The sequence below is a fragment of the Haliotis rubra genome, unplaced genomic scaffold, assembly GCF_003918875.1.
Source record: "Haliotis rubra isolate DU_JTF1 unplaced genomic scaffold, ASM391887v1 Scf230, whole genome shotgun sequence".
Lineage (NCBI taxonomy): Eukaryota > Metazoa > Mollusca > Gastropoda > Lepetellida > Haliotidae > Haliotis > Haliotis rubra.
In genome coordinates this window covers 545,354-565,005 of record NW_025766337.1, presented here as the reverse complement: position 1 = coordinate 565,005, position 19,652 = coordinate 545,354, and the positions used below count along the sequence as shown (strand labels likewise).

Below are 19,652 nucleotides of genomic sequence, written 5' to 3'. Positions count from 1 at the left end.
AGGCCCCTCTTGTGTAATTGTCTGTGAATACTATCATATAATAAGATATGGTGTGTGATGTAGGACAGAACTACAGTTGGAGTAAAAATCACAGTTATGGATAAGATTTTTTAAGATTTCAGACCTGTCAATTTGTCTGCATGTTTTTCGCTATCGTTGTTGACACTGGCAGGCTCGGTTGTCACGACGGTTTATCTGATTGGCTACTGTGAGAATGCGAAGCCAGCAAAGGGAGGTAATAAAATCATCGGCTCGAGCCGTAGATATATGCATCCAGGGTATAGTGGACATTGTCGAGGATGGAGGTAAAGCAGCCTATAAACCACAAACAGGAAACTAGAACACTGGAGATCATGGGGACTACTTCCGCGTCCTGCATGATTCCCCAAAAGGATTTATTTCATCTACATTTGGCCAAGGGTACATCGCCCTGGTCATTAATGATGAAGGGGTCGTTGTCGGCACGGGTATTACAGATATGTACCCTAGGTACGTTTTCTTGATCGGAACTGCCTCTGAAGGGGTCGTTGTCGGCAAAGGTACTACAGAAATGTACCCCAGGTACCTTTCTGTATACAGAAATGTACCCTAGCCAAAGTAAATGTACATGAATGAATGAATGAATGAGTCTTAGTTTTGACCTTGTATATCAGCAGCATTTAATTGCTCGTGCACGTCGCCATTTCGGTTAACGTTATGGAGCAGCGTCAGTGCCGACTTTCCTCTCTCATGAAGTTTACAGCCCGTGATATAGCTGATACATTGTTACAACTACATTCACTCACAGTATCAATGAGTTGTCGGCAGCTTTCAGTGTACATACGTTCAATCTTTAACTTGAGAGTAAAATTAGACATGTCGATCAGATATTTGTACGGCAGAAAGGTGAGAGAGGTAATGTTTTTAAGGCCGCCTCACAAATATTGAAGACATTCCCCACGAGCAATGGTTGGTTGCACTCCGCAATATTCCGGCTATGTCAATACTCGAGTCTCGACCAGACAATCCAGTGATAAAACGCATTTGGGAAACGATGACATGACAGCCTGACCACCCGATCCCGTTAGTCGCCTCTTACGACAAGCATGGGTTACTGAAGATCAGTTCTAACCCGGATCTTCACGGGTACACCAACTTGAGGTCAGGTGAGGTGAAATTGGGTTTATCGTCGTGCTTGAGAATATTTCGCTCATATGACTACGTGCATGCGTGTGTATGTGTATGTGCGGCTGCTTGTACTAGCCCAGACTCAAGCTGGTTTTATAGTGCTAGCCCGCTGAAGTGAGGTGAAATTGGGTTTTACGTCGTGCTTGAGGATATTTCGCTCATATGACGACGTGCATGCGTGTGTATGTGTATGTGCGGCTGCTTGTACTAGCCCAGACTTAAGCTGGTTTTATAGTGCTAGCCCACTGAGATACCATACCGCAGTGAAGCATGAATACCCCACTCACACACATTATACTGACTCCGAGCCGACCAGTCCTTGTTGTACCCATTAATGCCGAGCGCCAGGCAGGGATCAACAAGTACCATATTTTAACGTCTTTTGGTATGACGCGGTCGGGGATCGAACCCGCGACCTTCCGCTCTCCGGGCGGACGCTCTAACCACTACACCACGGAGGCGGTTTACACCAACTTGAGGCTGCTACAGTAACAACATGAGTTTTGAAATATACCCGTGGAAAACAGTTAGGTAACCGCCCATTCAAAAATTATACAGGCTTGAATTATTTTATATTTTTTGGGAATGATATCTGCGCACTTTGGACATATACAGGAATCGATTGTTCGGATCTTCACGGGTCCACGAACAATGGCGAAGGACCTTCACATAGGCGGATACAGAGAGAGAGAGGGGGGGGGGGGGAGCTGGGTGCGCAACGGGCGAAAACGGGTGACAATGAAATGTGCACTCAACATCACCACCCCTCTTTCTCAAGAGTGATCACCCTCACTCCAATCCACCCCGACCCCCTTTCTCAAGAAGCTGTATCCGCTCCTGCTTCACGCCATAGCCCAGATGGACAATGTGTGTGCTGTGTAGGGAGTAGGGCTGTATAGGGAGTGTACTGTATAGGGAGTGTGTGCTGTATGGGGAGTGTACTGTCTAGGGAGTGTACTGTATAGGGAATGTGTGCTGTATAGGGAGTAGGGCTGAAGGGGGACTAACGATGTTAACGCAGTGTCCTTGTCATATGTTATAAGATTAACAGATGTTTGAGTCTGAACCCAGGGACCCATGGCCCGGGGACGAATTGTCAAACACGTTCCTGTTTGTCGTGAGGAGCGACTACATTGGATGGATGGTCAGCCTCGATGGTTGACTGCGAGTCATCAAAACCCGACCAACTGGGACGTGCTCATATCATCAATCACTAGTCTGTTTACAGGATGCTGGAATGTAGGTGATTGGTGTATGAAACATTTAATAACCATTTAATAACCATCGACACACACAAATACATTCTTAATCCATGAGTGTGAGTGTTCGTCGTGTTCCTCACAGTCAGCAAGCAGCTCATGCCGTGCTTTCCAAATGGTATATTTATTAAGGAATTATAAGTTTTGATAACTAGATCGTTACATCCATACCGTAGATACAAGTAGTGGTTGTAATGAATGACGTTTTGGTAGAATGAGTCATCGTGATGAAGATACAAGATGGACGTGCAGACCGCCATATTGGAGATCAGCTGACTTGGTGCCTCATGGCCATCATTAGTAGTAAATTATTACTATCATATATACCATATTTGAAATCATTTCTATCGGTGAAGCTTTTATGTGAAAACGAGCTTATGTTAATTTTTTGTTTCACTACAATTTGTACAACTAGTGCCCCAGAACAGTTTCAGTATAACGTTCAATAACGGCAATCTAAAGACTCCAAATCAGACCACAGAAAATGTTCCACATTACCGGAAACATCACAGAAACTACATTACACATAACCTATTGAAGAGATGATATCACGTGGTTGTGATATTTAGACTAACATACGATCGCCACCAAATAAATCCCTCTTCTGAAGACATTCCAACTGCCATGGAGTATAGTATCGTAGTCTGAAGGTTGCAGAACAGTTGTAGATCAAGCGTTTCGTGGTGGCCATTGTAATATGTAGACCTGGGGAATCCACCCCCGGAGCTATACAACACGGAGGGGGGTCATCACACACCTTGGTGCCGTCCCGTCTCAAGTTACCAGTTACCCAACACCGATCGGTCTTAATCCCGTTTAAACCTTCATGGCTGATTAATCTTCATGATTACAGTGCATAGCAGAAGCGCCTCGACTGACTAGACCGATCTGGTTAGTTTGCAATAGTTGCACTATTGGTATCGCATGTGGGTTTCATTATGTGGGCTATTTTGACAAGGTTCCAAATGTACAAGCGGGCACCGTAAGGTTGTCAGTTGGAGCATGTACTAGCGAGTGCAGGAGACCTGCTTGAACTCTGCCAGTACTGGAAGCGCCAGAGAGGATAATAATTAATACTACGCTACCTCTTCATTTGTTCTTGGACCAGTGCTTCTCGCCATGGACACATCTTCCCCCGCGCCGGAGGAGGAAGAACAACAGCGGCCAAAGTAAGTTTGGAATTTTATTTCAGGAATATTATTGTTCCCTTTAATATGTTGTGATGGCTGAACTTGATACAGAATACGACTGGTGGAGAAGAACGGAAGTAATGTATTCTTGAAAGGCCTCATTGAGATTCTGTAAGGCATGGCCATATTAAGAAGCGCGTGTGCATTAGATCTAAATATCAGTGCTGTCAACTTGACTGAATGTTTTACATTTAATGTAACAGATGTGTCGAGTCAGCGTGTTTGGTATGCAGGGTAACTCTAGATCTGGCAGTTCGCTGCATATGTCTGTTGTGAGGTAGTCTTGTCTACTTTATGTCGGCGCTGAAGACACAGTTGCTGAAGAGTGCGTGCATTTACTGTACTTTCCAGACCGGCGCTGTCGCTGCTGGGACGTCTTCCTGCGTTACAGGAATACTCTTCAAGAATACCTTGTGAACAAAACCACTTGTGTGAATAACAAGTACGCGACCAAGCGTCTTATTGTCTTCGTTTGTTACGTAAATCAAGCTTCTGTTCTAGGCGAAGCTGTCAAAGGCGTCGTGCATTTATGTATCAGTATCGCAAATATATCAAGATTATATACAAGACATTGATAACGGCTCTTCCATGTATCCGTTACCTATAGCAACCTGTTGCACTTCAAGCGAAACACCCTCGATGCGTGTAACGATAAATAACAAACTCATGGTGTCGGATATAGCGAATATTCTGTTTTAATAAACTTACATTTTATCCACCTCGAAAGATACTAAAAGCTGCAACAGTTATATGGATATCACGAAACATCGTCAAGGATGCCTTTGATTTCATCCAAGCAAAATATGTGTAATACTAACTATCTAAGCTTTCCTATCTGTTGGATATTAATTTTAGTTTACGATCTATAGAAAGTATGCACATGAAAATATGGATTTGACCATAAACTTAAAACAACTTCAGCAACACCTTGCTGGGCTGAAACAGTCGCAACAATGGCCACACTATGTTCCCTGCAAACACATCGCCATCGGGCAACCATTTCTATTTGTAGCCACTATCAATCTAACGTGTATTTTCTGATCATAAAGTCCATATCTCTGATGTTTAAACTTAAGACAGTTGTGGTCAAGTGTATTTAATCGTTGTTGCAATATCTTCAGATGTGTACGTAAACGCTCTAAAAGGTCTCCAAATCCAAGCACATACTATGTAATGTGGTACCACGCTTTAACATATGTCCGCTAATGAGAGTCGATGCCGGGGAGGACGAGTGTTGTTGTTGTTGTCTATCCATCAGCAGTGTTCTGCTGACGTTAACAACGCTGATGCCGCTCCCGGCTCGCAGACCGCGGTTGTCGGTTACTGACCGTTCCTACATGTATGTTGACTGGGTGCTACTCTCCCCACTCCTTGTCATTCGAGAAGACCAACCCTCGGGGTACCACTACATGAACATCGGATCTGTGAGAGCACATGCTCGTGTAATAGGCCTTTACCAAGGTCAGCTCGTAACGCGGTAGAAGACGGGAGCAATACGTAACGCTAGGTTCTGTTGGTTACTTCATAGGTGCGTGATGTATGATTTCCGTGAATGAGTATGTTTTTACGCCGCGTTTAGCAATATTCCAGCAATATCACGGCGGGGGACACCAGAAATGGGCTTTACACGTTGTACCCATGTAGGGAATCGAACCCGGGTCTTCGGGGTGACTGGCGAACGCTTTAACCACTAGGCTACCCCACCGCCCTGTGTACGATATCAAGCCATAGTTAGTAAGACAGTTATAGTGGTGAGATTCTAGACTGTTGTAATGACGTTGCTGATCTGTCTCACATTCCCTCACGGTTATTTTCCCCACTGCCAAGATCTCTCTGCAGTGCTAAAACCCTAAGTAAAGCAAGTCTAGATTTCCTCAGGTTCTGAATCTCTGGTCTCCCTGGGACTCCTTTTCAATTTAAATGGGCTTGTTTGTTACTATCAACATTATATATATTCAGAGACTAAGCATTAGTCTATGGCGTTGCGTGTACCAGCTCGTCCTAGTCAGGACTAATGGCGGTTAAAAGTGTTAGTCTAGACTATGGCTCGCAAAACATGTAATTCTGGAGCAACCATCAACGTTTAAATTGAATGATTGAACGATACACATTAAAGGGGGAAATGTATGGATATTATACATAAATGTCCCCCTTTTACATTGTAATATTTGAGTCCACTTGACATTCAGAGATTGTGGAAAATCTGGACTTGCTTTAACTAGGGCTATAGCATGGCATGTTCGGAATGGAGAATGATATGGACGTCATGCATACTAAGTGCTAGCGGGGCCATTGAGATACCATGCCACAATTTAACATGGCTATCCCTCTCAGAATCAGACTCCCCAACCAGTGAGGGTACACTGTTCAACCGCGACGCCGGTTTTCTGCTTAACCATTTAACATAATGTGACGCAACTTACCATTAATCGGTATCTATAACGTGATGAAACCAGTCTGACGTAATTCGCCTCCGTTCGCATCAGGATAATTAGAATTCCACACCAGCTTGCCACAGCACGTTCAGATGGTTATGGTCCATTAGAAATAAGTTGCCCGTGTAGTAAACTATGTTTATAACGAACACGCTGTATAACGAACATGCTTTATAACGAAAATGTGTAAGCAACACGTTTTATAACGAACACGTTTTATAACGAACACGCTTTATAACGAACATGCTTTATCGTGAAAATGTGTAAGGAACACGTTTTATAGCGAACACGCTGTATAACGAAAATGTTGTGTAAGGAACAGGCTTTATAACGAAAACCATTTATAACGAACACGCTGTATAACGAACTGGTGTATATTATATTTTACTGACGGATAACCATGTTTAGTCCTGGTAACTTGTTGGATATTTTAGTCGAAATGCGTGTAAGGAACTACGGATATAACGAACTAAATAACTGGTTCCTTTGAGTGTGTTGTGTCCGAACGCTACCTTTATCTCTTCTTTCTATGAATGTGGATTTATCCGTTAAAAGATGTACATGGAACAGTACAATTCCATATTATTCTAAGCTCCCAGGAATCTTCCGGAAATATGTAAATCTGATATAATATGGTTTTAACAAATGGCAACGAGACAGCCAATACCTGCTGAAAGGTTGGAAATAGAACATTGTAGGTTTCTGTAAACAGTCACAGGTAGCACGTCATGTCGTCGGATACAATCTAAAGATGCAGTAGTAGAAATCAAACGTACATAACTTGTCATGAAACAAATGCAGTGAACTGTCATTCGATAATCGTTTCCTGTAGATGTCCAAAGTGAGTAGGTAACTTCTAAAGAAAAATAGGAGAAAAATTTAAATCAGTTTTTTTAAACCATAGTTTTTGTTTCAAAATGGGCGGTGCCTTACTGTTTTCCACGGGTATATTTCAAAACTCCGGGTTAGAATATTGATCTTCAGTAACCCATGCTTGTCGTAAGAGGCGACTAACGGGATCGGGTTGTCAGGCTCGCTGACTTGGTTGACACATGCCATCGGTTCCCAATTGCGTAGATCGATGCTCATGATTTTGATCACTGGATTGTCTGGTCCAGACTCGATTATTTACAGACCGCCGCAATATAGCTGGAATATTGCTGAGTGCGGCTAAAACTAAACTCACCTACTCAAGTTGGTGTCTGACGTACACCCAGCCATGTACCCAGTCAGAATGTGGTCGGGCAACACGGTCACACTTTGTCTGCTTGCGTACGGAACAGTCAGCTTTACATTCGGTCGTATATTCACCTGTCCAGTATGACACATTTACACTTTGATATCTTAAATTGTTTTAAAGATATCTTGAATGAAAAGAGAGATATCTTGAGCTGAATTTAGGATATCTTGAAGAGATAGTTAGAGATATCTGCAATAAAATTCATGATATCGCGAAATGAATTAAGGATATGATGAAGCATATTAATGATATCTTGAAAAAAAATGTCTGATATCTTAAATTGAATTATAGATGTCTTGAAATGAATTAAATATATCTCAAATAGAGATAATGCATTGAGAAATTGTCTGGTGATCTGGTGTATGAAATGGTTTCCGTCATAAACAGCAACAACGACAACAAAAAAGTAGTTACTGATTGATTTAGACAACGCTTCAACAAGACGTGTTTAACAACACTTTAATTCTAACACGGCTGTTGTTGTGGGAGGAACTCCCGAAGTAATGCAGGCCTTGAACATATACATGCCAGCAAGAGAGGAGTACCATGTATTCACCTATATTACACCCGTTGCCCCCAGGCAAACACTAGCGTTCTTTGAACATACCACATTACGTAACTATAGTTACAGTAAGTTAATTATAATATAATTCTGTAATATATAAGCACTTCCGCTGGAAAGTGATCCATATTCATTATGATTGTGTAATATAAAGCAATTATGTGAGGTTTTAAGGAAACCATTACTGTTGCGCCGCTGGGGGGCGCTGCATCACGCGCATGCTCTGTTGTGTCGTTACCAAGGGTACAATGGTGCATGTACTCATACCTCTTCGTTGTGGTGGCCATGTGGCCTGTGTCAAAAGGTCTCACACAGTATATATTCGAGTGTATGTGCCAATTTCTTCATGTATAAAGTATAATTAAGAGATAACCTACAGGGTATCAAAACTTGATGTAAAGCAGATAACTCTTATTTTGATTTGAACCGAGTGCTTTCGCTTCATAGAACAAAACTAGAATAATTCTACGTCACATTGAAGAATAGAGCTACTAGATGAAATTAAACCTCAAACTTCAGGAGACCATAGAGTGTACGTCGTGTTAGTCGGAGTTCGAGACATGCGGGTATTAAACCATGTAGAGACAGGATTAAACCGTTACTTTGTCTTAAAAGAGTCTTGTGAGACGATGAAACTGCACTGAACAAAGACTTATCCGGACTGTACACGTTCATAGGATTGAAATAAACACGAAAAAACATTTTCCATAATCATATATATAGCGACAAAACCATTTTCCATAATCATTATAAATCTCCTCTAGAAGAGGCCTCCATTGTTAGACTCCGACTACATCCAAAGCATGGATGAAGGACTGACTGAGTTTGGTTTTACGCCGCTTTTAGCAATAGTCCAGCAACATCACGGCCGGGGACACCAGAAATGGGCTTCACACATTGTACCCATATGGGGATTCGAACCCGGGTCTTCGGCGTGACGAGCGGATGCTTTAACCACCAGCCTACCCCACCGCCCCCATGCGTGAAAAAATCACGATAAAACAGAAGTCATACCAGGTGTCCTCGGAAAGGTCAGGGTGTCTCCTGCTCCACCGATGGAACCTGCCACAAACACATGCAAAGGCGAGGCAGTTGTTCACCTGAAAAGTCACGGTCCATCTGCTACAAGCAAAAATGTGGAAACCATTCCATATTCAGGTGGTAGTTGTGGCACAGATGTTAAAGTAGGTTGCGATATGGGCAACCAGTCACTAACCTGGAGCGTAATACTATATTGTTTCAATGATGCACATGGAGCTGCGGGTGGCCTAGTTATAAAAGCCTTCTCTTGTCACATCCCACATATGCACAGTGTCCCCAACCGCGACATTGCTGAAATAATGCTGAAGACGCCGTAAACCCTCACTCACCCATACACTCCCTCACCACTGATCCATATCTACAAAAGCCTGGGAATGGAACCCCGATCCAATACAACTATGTAAGTTACTGTTGAGGTAAAGATGTAGTTTCCAGCTCAGCTCCCCAACTGCCACAAGCCAATGAGGGGTTATAACAAATGCAGTCAATTGTTAAACAGCTATTCAGAGTAATGACCCTTGTGTCTACATCGAACCATTTACACAGGCGATAACGCCCAGCAAACGGAGCATCGTGCTGGGAGAACCGCTGTCTTCTTCGTCATTGTAATTGTAATGTGTCCATTGCTTCTGAAGTCCAAGGGCGGTGGGGTAGCCTAATGGTTAAAGCGTTGGCTCGTCACGCCAAAGACCCGGGTTCGAATCCCCACATGGGTACAATGTGTGAAGCCCATTTCTGGTGTCCCCCGCCGTGATGTTGCTGGAATATTGCTAAAAGCGGCGTTAAACCAAACTCAGTCAGTCTGAAGTACAACGCTCCGCCTACCTCAGTTCAGTTCTGAGAATAACCACACTTGCGACAATTTTCTTCTGCCATAATCAGGTCATCTCATTCTGTAGTGTATACGTGTATTAAAACAAACAACCATTTAAGTGTCGTGATTCAGTGGAAGGACGTCTTCTCTATCCAGGCTGTTGTGACCTTGACCTTTCCTGACGCTATCAGGCGTTTCATGTTTATGTTGTCACTCTACAGTTTCTGTTGTCCAGAGTTGATTGTCTACAGTTCGCCATGTAGCTTCAATATTGCTGAGTATGGCGTAAAACAACAAACCAACCTGTAAACACGTTGCTGGTAGTCTCCAATTATTCAGGTCTGAAAGGTCAAAGGTTGTTTCAACAGAAAGGATACACTCGATGAGGCTGCTTCCCCGCCTGTCCTTCATTCCAGGTCAAAATAAAATATAACTTATAATTCCTATATTGATGAAGAAAGAAATACTTGATATGTAATAGAAACATTGATGAATATAAAAGGCCCATTGGTTGATGTAGTATATTAAAACAAATACTGTTTCACGATACACGATGACACACTATCAACCCAGTCACCAAGTTTCATTTAGTTATAAATTATAATTCCATTTTTTGTAATAGAAATATATAAAACAATTTTCACTTTTGGTTGTAATAAAGATAACACAATCAGGTTAACTTATCCAGGTTGATATGTTAGAAGAGTAATACATTCCTTAATTATCATTAATCAGATCAGACAGCCAAGTAAACGTTTTGAAGTGTATCCCGCTGCGATCTGAAACACCCATGAAGAGTTTGTACATAATCATCAGGGCGGTACCCCTCGCTCACGTTAATCTCAACATTTCTTGTGTTACATAGTGTATGACATGTGCGCCGCGTGTGCCTGGCCCACCTTGTAAACACACCTAGAACCTATAGTTATACCGCAACAGTTAACAAGTCTTCATTATTAAAAACAACCTTTTCCAAATAAATCACTTAAACGAGTTTTTGTTTAACTTGACGTCACTGACGAGAAACACTTTACCGGGAATCCATAAATAGACACTATATTCTCTGACAGTCGGTGCCTACAGTCGCGGACCCTACTGCGCATGTGCAAAATGGGGAACAACATCGTTTTGGTCTAGAACATCCCGTGCAGCTTGACAGATACATTTCGGTGAGATCTCCTTTCGAAATATTCCCGACAGTAAACGGACGGACAGACACCCATTTGGACAACCACTCGGAATATACAGAATACCGATACCTTCCGGTAAGAATAATATTCCTAGAAAACCTAGCTACCGTTGTAAGGAGCTTGTTTAAAGGGCATGGGATTAGGAGTGTTTGTAACCAACAAGAGTTATAAATAGACAAGCCATATTATATAACATGGGTGTAATGTATCCCAATGGTTGGTCAGGGATTGTGGAATGGAGAAGGATGGGGCTTTGAATCATGTGATAGTTTAATGTAGAGGGTGTTCATGTCGAAGACGGGTCTACAATGTGCAGTGAATCATAATGGTTACTAACACCCCTGGCATGCGAGGAGGCTGGCGTTCCTGGCAAGTGTTTTGGAGAATCCGTCTTCCAAATGTGTCCATTGTTATCTACGGATGTCTTTATCTTTAGAAATCTTTCAATAATAAACATATAAAAACTATTCCTTTAAGTAACGGATGTATTTATTAAGGTATCATTTTAGCAGAATGAATATAACGTTTGGAAGCACATTTCAACAGTGTTGTTACTTCAGCACGGTGTGTTGGTGTGGTGGGAGGGGGGGGGGGGGCATATATGGTATTATTGAATAAATGGCGTTCTACCATGTCAAACGTTTAAATTCTCTAAGTGATGAGTAATGTTGATAATCAAAGAAGTGTTGCTATTTGGCTAGTATAAAGTGTTCCCTTCACTGTGTACCTTGATGTCTGCTGATGTTGTTAGAAGATGATGCCCGTTATCCCCATCATCTGCAACACCCATTACTCCCCCACCCCTCCTCTCCCGCTGGACGATGGTGGCATTTAGTGGTGTAACCAAACCCCCTGAACATTACCATATGGCCTGAAGCAGGAAGGTGGATGTTTAGATCCTGACGGACGCTGTGATGAAAAAACACAATGTAAACACTTCACCACACAGGCGTACAGCACATCCTGACCTGGCGTACTGCCCCATCACCTGGCGTACCACCCCCATTCATTCGACGTACTACCTCCATCACCTGGAGGTACTACCCCCATCACCTGGCGCTCTACCCCCATCACCGAGTGTTTTACCCCTGTCACGTGGAAAAATGCCCCCATCACCTTACGTACCATCCCAATCACCTGGCGTACTACCCCCATCACCTGGCGTACAGCCTATCCTCACCTGCCGTTCTACCCCCGTCAACTGGCGTACCACCCCATTCACCTGGCATACTACCCCAATCACCTGGCGTACTATCCCCATCAACTGGCGTACCACCCCAATCACCTGGCGTACTACCCCCGTCAACTGGCGTTCCACCCCAATCACCTGGCGTACCACCCCAATCACCTGGCGTACTACCCCCGTCAACTGGCGTACCACCCCAATCACCTGGCGTACTATCCCCATCAACTGGCGTACCACCCCTGTCACCTGGCATACTACCCCCATCACCTGGCGTACAGCTTATCCTCACCTGGCGTTCTACCCCCATCACATGGCGTACTACCCCCATTCTGACGTACCACCCCCATCACCTGGCGTACAGCTTATCCTCACCTGGCGTTCTACCCCCATCACCTGGCGTACTACCCCCATTCTGACGTACCACCCCAATCCTGACGTACCAGCCCAATCACCTTGCGTACTGTCCCCATCACCTGGCGCACTACCCCTGTCACCTGGCATACTACCCCCATCACCTGGCGTACAGCTTATCCTCACCTGGCGTACTACCCCCATTCTGACGTACCACCCCCATCACCTGGCGTACAGCTTATCCTCACCTGGCGTTCTACCCCCATCACCTGGCGTACTACCCCCATTCTGACGTACCACCCCAATCCTGACGTACCAGCCCAATCACCTTGCGTACTGTCCCCATCACCTGACGTACCAGCCCAATCACCTGGCGTACTACAACCGTCACCTGGCATACTACCCCCGTCACCTACCTGGCGTACTACCCCCATCACCTGGCACCTCACAGTATGTTTCCTACAACGACAATACGCGTACATGTATAAATATTAATTATATTTAGTTTATTTATTTGTAAGGTTTCCAAATTATCTTTATTGACCATTTAAATTATATTTCACAAACAATGTTTTAAGTTGTTGGGTTGTTTTATAAATAAGCAGCATTGTTTTCTAGAAAAACATACCACATCGAAGCCATTGGTCTTTGCTCCGCCCCTATTGTGCGACATATGTTGTCCTGAGTCGTCAACAGTGTCAACAGTGACATTTCGACGATATTTAACGAAGTTATTCCCTTATCCTAGGGACAAAAATAAACTACAACATCCATCCCATTGCCTGTATGTCATAGCGAACCCTAAATCACTGAATTTATGTCTATTTACAACAAAATCCAATGAAAACCAATAGAAAAGATATTTATTGCATGGTGAAATTTTAGAAATTAGTTCAGGACTTCTGTTTGTGAAGATTATTAGGAATTGTTCTTTTTTTAGAGAGTGTTGCAAATTCTTGGTCATAATAAAACATTGTGTGTATAAGTGATTCCCTGTCTTCGCTGTACTTGGTACATGATATTACATGGTGTTGCTCATCATCTAAGACGATATCATAACATTTCTTGTAACATGTGTGTATCACCATCTTCCTGCTTTCTACGTCATTGAACCATGCAACTCTGGTGAATGTGACGTGGACGTTGTTGGTACCAACAGGCAGTTTCCTAGTGTGGCTAGTAACGCAGCATATGCTCTGTGAATGAGTGACTGAGCCGTAGTAACGCTTCCTTACCATTTCCACTCGTAATGCCCAGATTCCTGCAGATAGTGTTTCAGTTACCATGGCAACGATATCTACCACGAATGAGTTATAAGCAAATTCCTGCGTGCCGTGGCTGTGTGATATGTGCATGTGTAACATAGTTGACGCATGCGCGGGGGGGAGTGGCACCTGGGAGGGGGGGACGTTTGATAATCCAGCCTTTGTAGTCATTATCTGGGCTGGGGGAGTATGTTCACGCACAGACTACAAACATGTAAACTATTGTGAAGCTCAGGAGAGCACACGCACGTGCCTGTGAGAGGTACTTGGGAGCTGGCTTCTGTATTCATACTGACCTCGTTAATCCCAACTGCCCGTTTTATCCAACCTGTCAACCTCTGTCCGTTCCTACAGTTTTGTAGTGAAGATGTATATTTCCAGACAGACAGATTTTTTATTGCAGTCTCACGTCACAAAAAAGAACATATATAAACATATATAAAATCTAATATAAAAGTGAGCCGCCCTTTAAGGGTTTTGAGAGACTATAATATAATATGACAATGTATTATTAACACTAAAACGAACAATGATATAGTTCTATACAATATTGAATCTTATCCATATAAAATATGTTTTCTTCTGTGTAAAATATAAAAGCAGGTTTTGGCAGTAAAATATACATGGTTTTTAAAAAGTAAAATTATTTTATCATCATCATAGAGATCTAAAACAGACATTTTCATCTAAACCTTCACACAAATCATCATACACAGGCAATACAACAGAACATGTCTTTCATCCTCAACACCCTCAATACCATGTTTGTGTTGGTCTGGGATATGACGAATTGACACGTCTTTGGCGTTCAAGGCTGAAAAATTGTCAGTCTGTCTCACAGTCCCTGAACCACATTATTTTCCCTACTGTCAAGCCCTCTCGGCAATGCTAAAGCCGTAAATGAAGCAAGTCTAGACTTCCTCAGAATCTCTAGTCTCCCTGGGGCTCCTTTCAATTTAAATGGGTTTGTTACTATCAAAATTACATATATTCAGAGACTAAGCGTTAGTCTAATGATAACTGTAAACTCACTCGTGACAAACACCAGACACGATTACTATAAATCACATGTTGATAACATAGCGTTGAATGTCGAAGATTGTAATGTCTGGAAAATATAAAAATATACTCCATGTCAAAATGAAGTTGAAATATTATTATACTTAAGAGGTAGGGAATCCAACATATGAAATCTTCCTTCTTGTACTTGTGTTTTATGGTATATGTAAGAAATGGTATTTCTCTAAGAAGGCATGTACGAAAAATGACGACATTAATGGCGTGCACGGGAAATGAATTGTTTCCAGAACTTCCCATGAAACAACACACCAGTCAGATAGACCGAATATATCAATCTATCTATCAAGACAGGGGAAACATAACTATATGCTTATGTTGTAAATTGATTATGTGCATTAAGAGATTTGACAAATGTTATTCCGCTTAATGCAACAGAAAGTCTCAAAGTAAATATTATATCTGGCACTCATGTCTTACGATGGAGAAAATATCCAGACCTTTACAATCTGACATTATTCAGTTACATATTTCAAACCTCCTGCCAATCAAACATTCCCTGATTGCTCTATGTAGCACGAGTTATTGGGTTTACTCATTGTTCTCTAGATATTTACACCAACACACGAGAACGTTGACATTCTAGCATCCGGGCGGCTTAAGCTTCGGTCGGCTTTATCCGCCACCCGCAGGAACAACACTCCCATCAGTCGAGTCTGATCGCCGTGATGATCAGGTTGGTGTTGAGTGAAGACCAGGTCAGGTCATCCCCGACACACAGCGGTCACCTGACTGGGTTCTGTCTATATACACTGAGGGATAAAACATTGGTTTGCTGTCGCACATGTGTTATCAATGACTGGTTTATCAGATGATGTAAGTTATTGCTCTAATCTATCATAGGGGTTAATAGAGAAGATGATGTTGTAGATGTTTATCGTACATTGCTACAGAGGTATTTTCAATAACTTTGTAGAACCTGTGGTCAACACAAAACCTGAAGTTATTTGAACCGGATTTCTCATGCGTATATTTCTCCTCTTGACTCTGGCTGCCTGTAGCGCTATGAAGAGATGCCGCCAGTCAAGGACTATAATTTAAAACGCAGAATATTCCGCGAATTTACGTTTATGAGTGGTTAGTTGGTGAGCAGGTTGAACTGTGTAACACCGAATAGTATACTATAGTGATATATCGGGGGTCAGCTTGAAGAGGGATGGGGGTGGGGTGGGGGTGGGGTGTTAAAAGTGATGCTTGATTTAGAAGTTTTACTGCTTTAGTGAATCCCTTTTAGCACAGATATGGTGCCGACAAATACCGGCTAATTATCAGGGTGTGCATAGCATTCAGCAGATCCTGTTACAGCAAAGGTGACAATTGGGCCTCCGTTGTCCCTGTACTTTTCGACTGTAACACATTGTATTGAAACGTATAACCACCCCCTTATTAATGTATTGCCACACTTACAAGGAATTATTCGTAAACAGATCGCCAACAACAACCACTCCTGAAACTGTTCCAGAAGATTCTGTAGACATCGGAGCCTTCTGACAAACGTTATGCTACTCTACCCCCACAAAAATAACAAGTGATAACCCAGACCTCAGGCCTCTCGCACAGATTCAGTCACAGCGCGTGCTGGGGGATATACAGTATATAGCCTACCTGGCAGTAGAGGGAGATGGTATATATTTTATTATAACGACCTACAGACGATAAGACATTGAGTTGGTGTCCACAGGGATATTCCACTAGACGTCCTACTTGAGGTAATGTAGGCAGTTGTTTGGTGGGTTAATGCTGTGGGGTGTTGTGTTGCATGTACTATCGCAGTGTGTGGTTCCCATACAGCCCTCCAAGCCATTCGATACTGTGTAGACGGTAGCACTGGTAAGTACTTTGCGAAAAACATTCTCTGTGTAGGGTACAAACATTGTACATATGCGCAGTGGCATTAGAAGGAAGCATGTTTGTCATATTTATCTGAAGTCGGAAAAGTACTGCATTTTTATTAGACTGGCAAAACAAACTGTTGATCGGATTCTTCACGAAAGGACGGCATTTACTTGTAAAAACACACATGTGTTTATACCATCACCAATATGTGTTTTCCAAATCGTTCATGCCTGTATATTCGCAGTGAACGGACACTCCAATTACAAACGTTAAGAAGCGTTTTAGTCAATGTCGGGCGACCTCCCCCTTTCCCCTCCATCATTTGATAGCGGGGTCATGTCGGTGCAGTCCAGGCTGATGTACATCCCGGCGTATCATTTCGTCACTCGTCATCCATGACACACAACTCACCCGTGGCTCTTCCCACGGAGTCGGTCAGAAACGTGAAGTAAATTACCCATGTAAGCATGAAGCCATGACACACGTACTGCCGTCAACATTGGAAATATTTATCTCTGAATTATGATCACCGCTTCAGGATCTCAGCTTTATGATCTCCGCTTCAGGATCTCTGCTTTATGATCTCAACATTGTGATCTCCGCTTCATGAACTCAGTTTTATGATCCCCGCTTTGTGATCTCCGCTTTGTGATCTCCGCTTTATGATCTCTGCTTTGTGATCTCCGCTTTATGATCTCCGCTTTGTGATCTCTGCTTTAAGATCTCAACATTGTGATCTCCGCTTCATGAACTCAGTTTTATGATCTCCGCTTTATGATCTCCGCTTTATGATCTCTGCTTTGTGATCTCCGCTTTATGATCTCCGCTTTGTGATCTCTGCTTTAAGATCTCAGTTTTGTGATCTCCGCTTTATGATCTCCGCTTCAGGATCTCAGCTTTATGATCTCAACATTGTGATCTCCGCTTCATGAACTCAGTTTTATTATCTCCGCTTTGTGATCTCTGCTTTAAGATCTCAGTTTTGTGTTTTCTGTTTGTTTTTGTTCTGTGAGTTTTACAACTCCGCTTCATGATGTCCGCTTTAGGATTTCTACTCGAATGTTTCCGCTTTATGGTTTCTGCTTTTCTTGTGTTTCCTTTGCTTTATCAGTTGATTCAAGATCTTGTTCCAATAAAAAATCCAATTTGCCCCATATCATCTGACCCTGTAAGTATATAGTCACTCGTGTCTGTCACACATCCACCTGTCCCATGGAGCCAATGGCTTCAGTCTCATGTCAGATCTCCCTCCCAGCGCCACATTTCATCATTTTCATAGCCAGGTACCGGCATGATTCCACTTATCTTGCCACGGACGATGACCATGGTCAGTTTCTTTTGTAAGGGTGTGACGTCACTGGTCAGAGAGGCGCTGACCTTGACCCCTAGTGCCACTGGGTATCCAATATGGCGGACCCACACTGGTGAGTGTCTAGCATCACGGCTGTTCCATCTTGTCCGGTGTTGACGGTGTGTGTTCAGTAGTCTATGTTCAGTAGCCTGAGTAGTTCAGTAACAGGGGTGTGGAGTTGTTGATCATGCTTTCTATTCAGTTACTGAATGACTGTGTAGAACCAGATGTTGTACCTCCTCTCTTTGTTGTCACGGGGACATGTACATATCGACGATGTAGTTTTCTTTTTATGCCGTTTAGGGGCGGTGGGGTAGCCTAGTGGTTAAAGCGTTCGCTCGTCACGCCGAAGACCGCGGTTCGAATCCCCACATGGGTATACAATGTGTGAAGCCCATTTCTGGTGTCCCCCGCCGTGATATTGCTGGAATATTGCTAAAAGCGGCGTAAAACCAAACTCAGTCAGTCAGTTTTATGCCGTTTCTACAATCAATATAAAATGCTGCTTTAATCATAAAACTGCATTCCATATATGAACTGCAGTAAAGTGTAACCCCGTTTATCCGGACTCCGCTATTTTGTTATCCACAACCTCAAGGCGATAACTGTTGTAATCGTCATTGAATATGTAACAGTTACGGCGTACCAAGGAGCGAACCGGTAGCCCAGTGGTTAAAGTGTTCGCCTGTCACGCCGCCACATGCATAAGGTATCGTAAGACCATACTCACTCACTGCTAAATATATTCTTTATTCCATAAATTGACTAATTTGGATGTTTTCTGGCGGCACAGTTCGGATTAATGGGGTTTACCCAATAACTACATCTATTGTAATATAGGAGATATGCACATATTTGATAGGAACATTCATCAATACAAAGTAAATAGGTTGATATAGATACAGAAATAGTTGTCTGTGATGTTATGTAGTGTTGTAGTACAATGCCATGCACATCAAGCCTTGTTCTGACGATATTCTTCCACTGTCCCTTATTCTTGGAGGCATGTAAATATATATATATATCTTCCCTGCATGGTACATAAACTGGTTACCTTTGGTACAGATAATCATCTATTTCTCTGTCTATCCAATCAAAGGATGATGCTTCCTGAACGCTCCTGAAGCTAAACGAAGAAAGGAGCACCTCCGCGTCACCGCAAATTGAGCCTACAGCCATTATCATTACCGATTATTATTTTTTCATTTTCCGCGTTATTAGCACCAGACCCTGAAGCCCCGATTCCCCGCTTGTTGGGATTGTTGATGGGGGAAAATAATATGCGCTCCTCCCTAATCAGTTTAAATTTATTGTTGATATAAAATATAATCAACTCAAGAAATTGTGCTGTATATTCATTCCAGGGTCTTGCACGCGACACACTTTGAAACACACGAGTGCACGTGAAAGACGATATTTCATGATTTTGAATGTTTTGTAGGACCAGATTGTATCAGATAAATATAAATACCTTTCGTGGTATGCTGGTTACGACCGTTTATTTTTTTAATTGAACGGAACCGCGAACACAAACGTGGGTTGTGGAATCTCATCACTCCTACTCAACTGTACGCTTATAGGGCCTTGTTGTGTTTGTTCTGACGTAAGATACACTGCCTGCTTACCCGTCTCCCAACAACCGGTGTCCTGCAGACTCGTTTGTATCCCATGTTCCCCACACTCCTATA

At 42.8% G+C, this 19,652-nt stretch overlaps 1 protein-coding gene across 2 annotated transcripts in view; it reads left to right on the top strand.

The window, feature by feature from the left end:
• The first annotated feature begins 3,461 nt into the window (after positions 1-3,461).
• The window catches only part of LOC124278029 (tripartite motif-containing protein 45-like), a 64,290-nt gene continuing 48,099 nt past the window's right edge, over positions 3,462-19,652 (top strand). Inside the window, exon 1 of one of the 2 annotated variants that reach the window (XM_046713765.1) lies at positions 3,462-3,595. In XM_046713765.1, the coding sequence (XP_046569721.1) occupies positions 3,546-3,595 (50 nt within the window). In that variant the 5' untranslated portion in view covers positions 3,462-3,545. Of the gene's footprint in view, positions 3,596-17,983; positions 18,038-19,652 lie in introns of those variants that run through there. The other variant, XM_046713766.1, reaches the window with a different exon arrangement.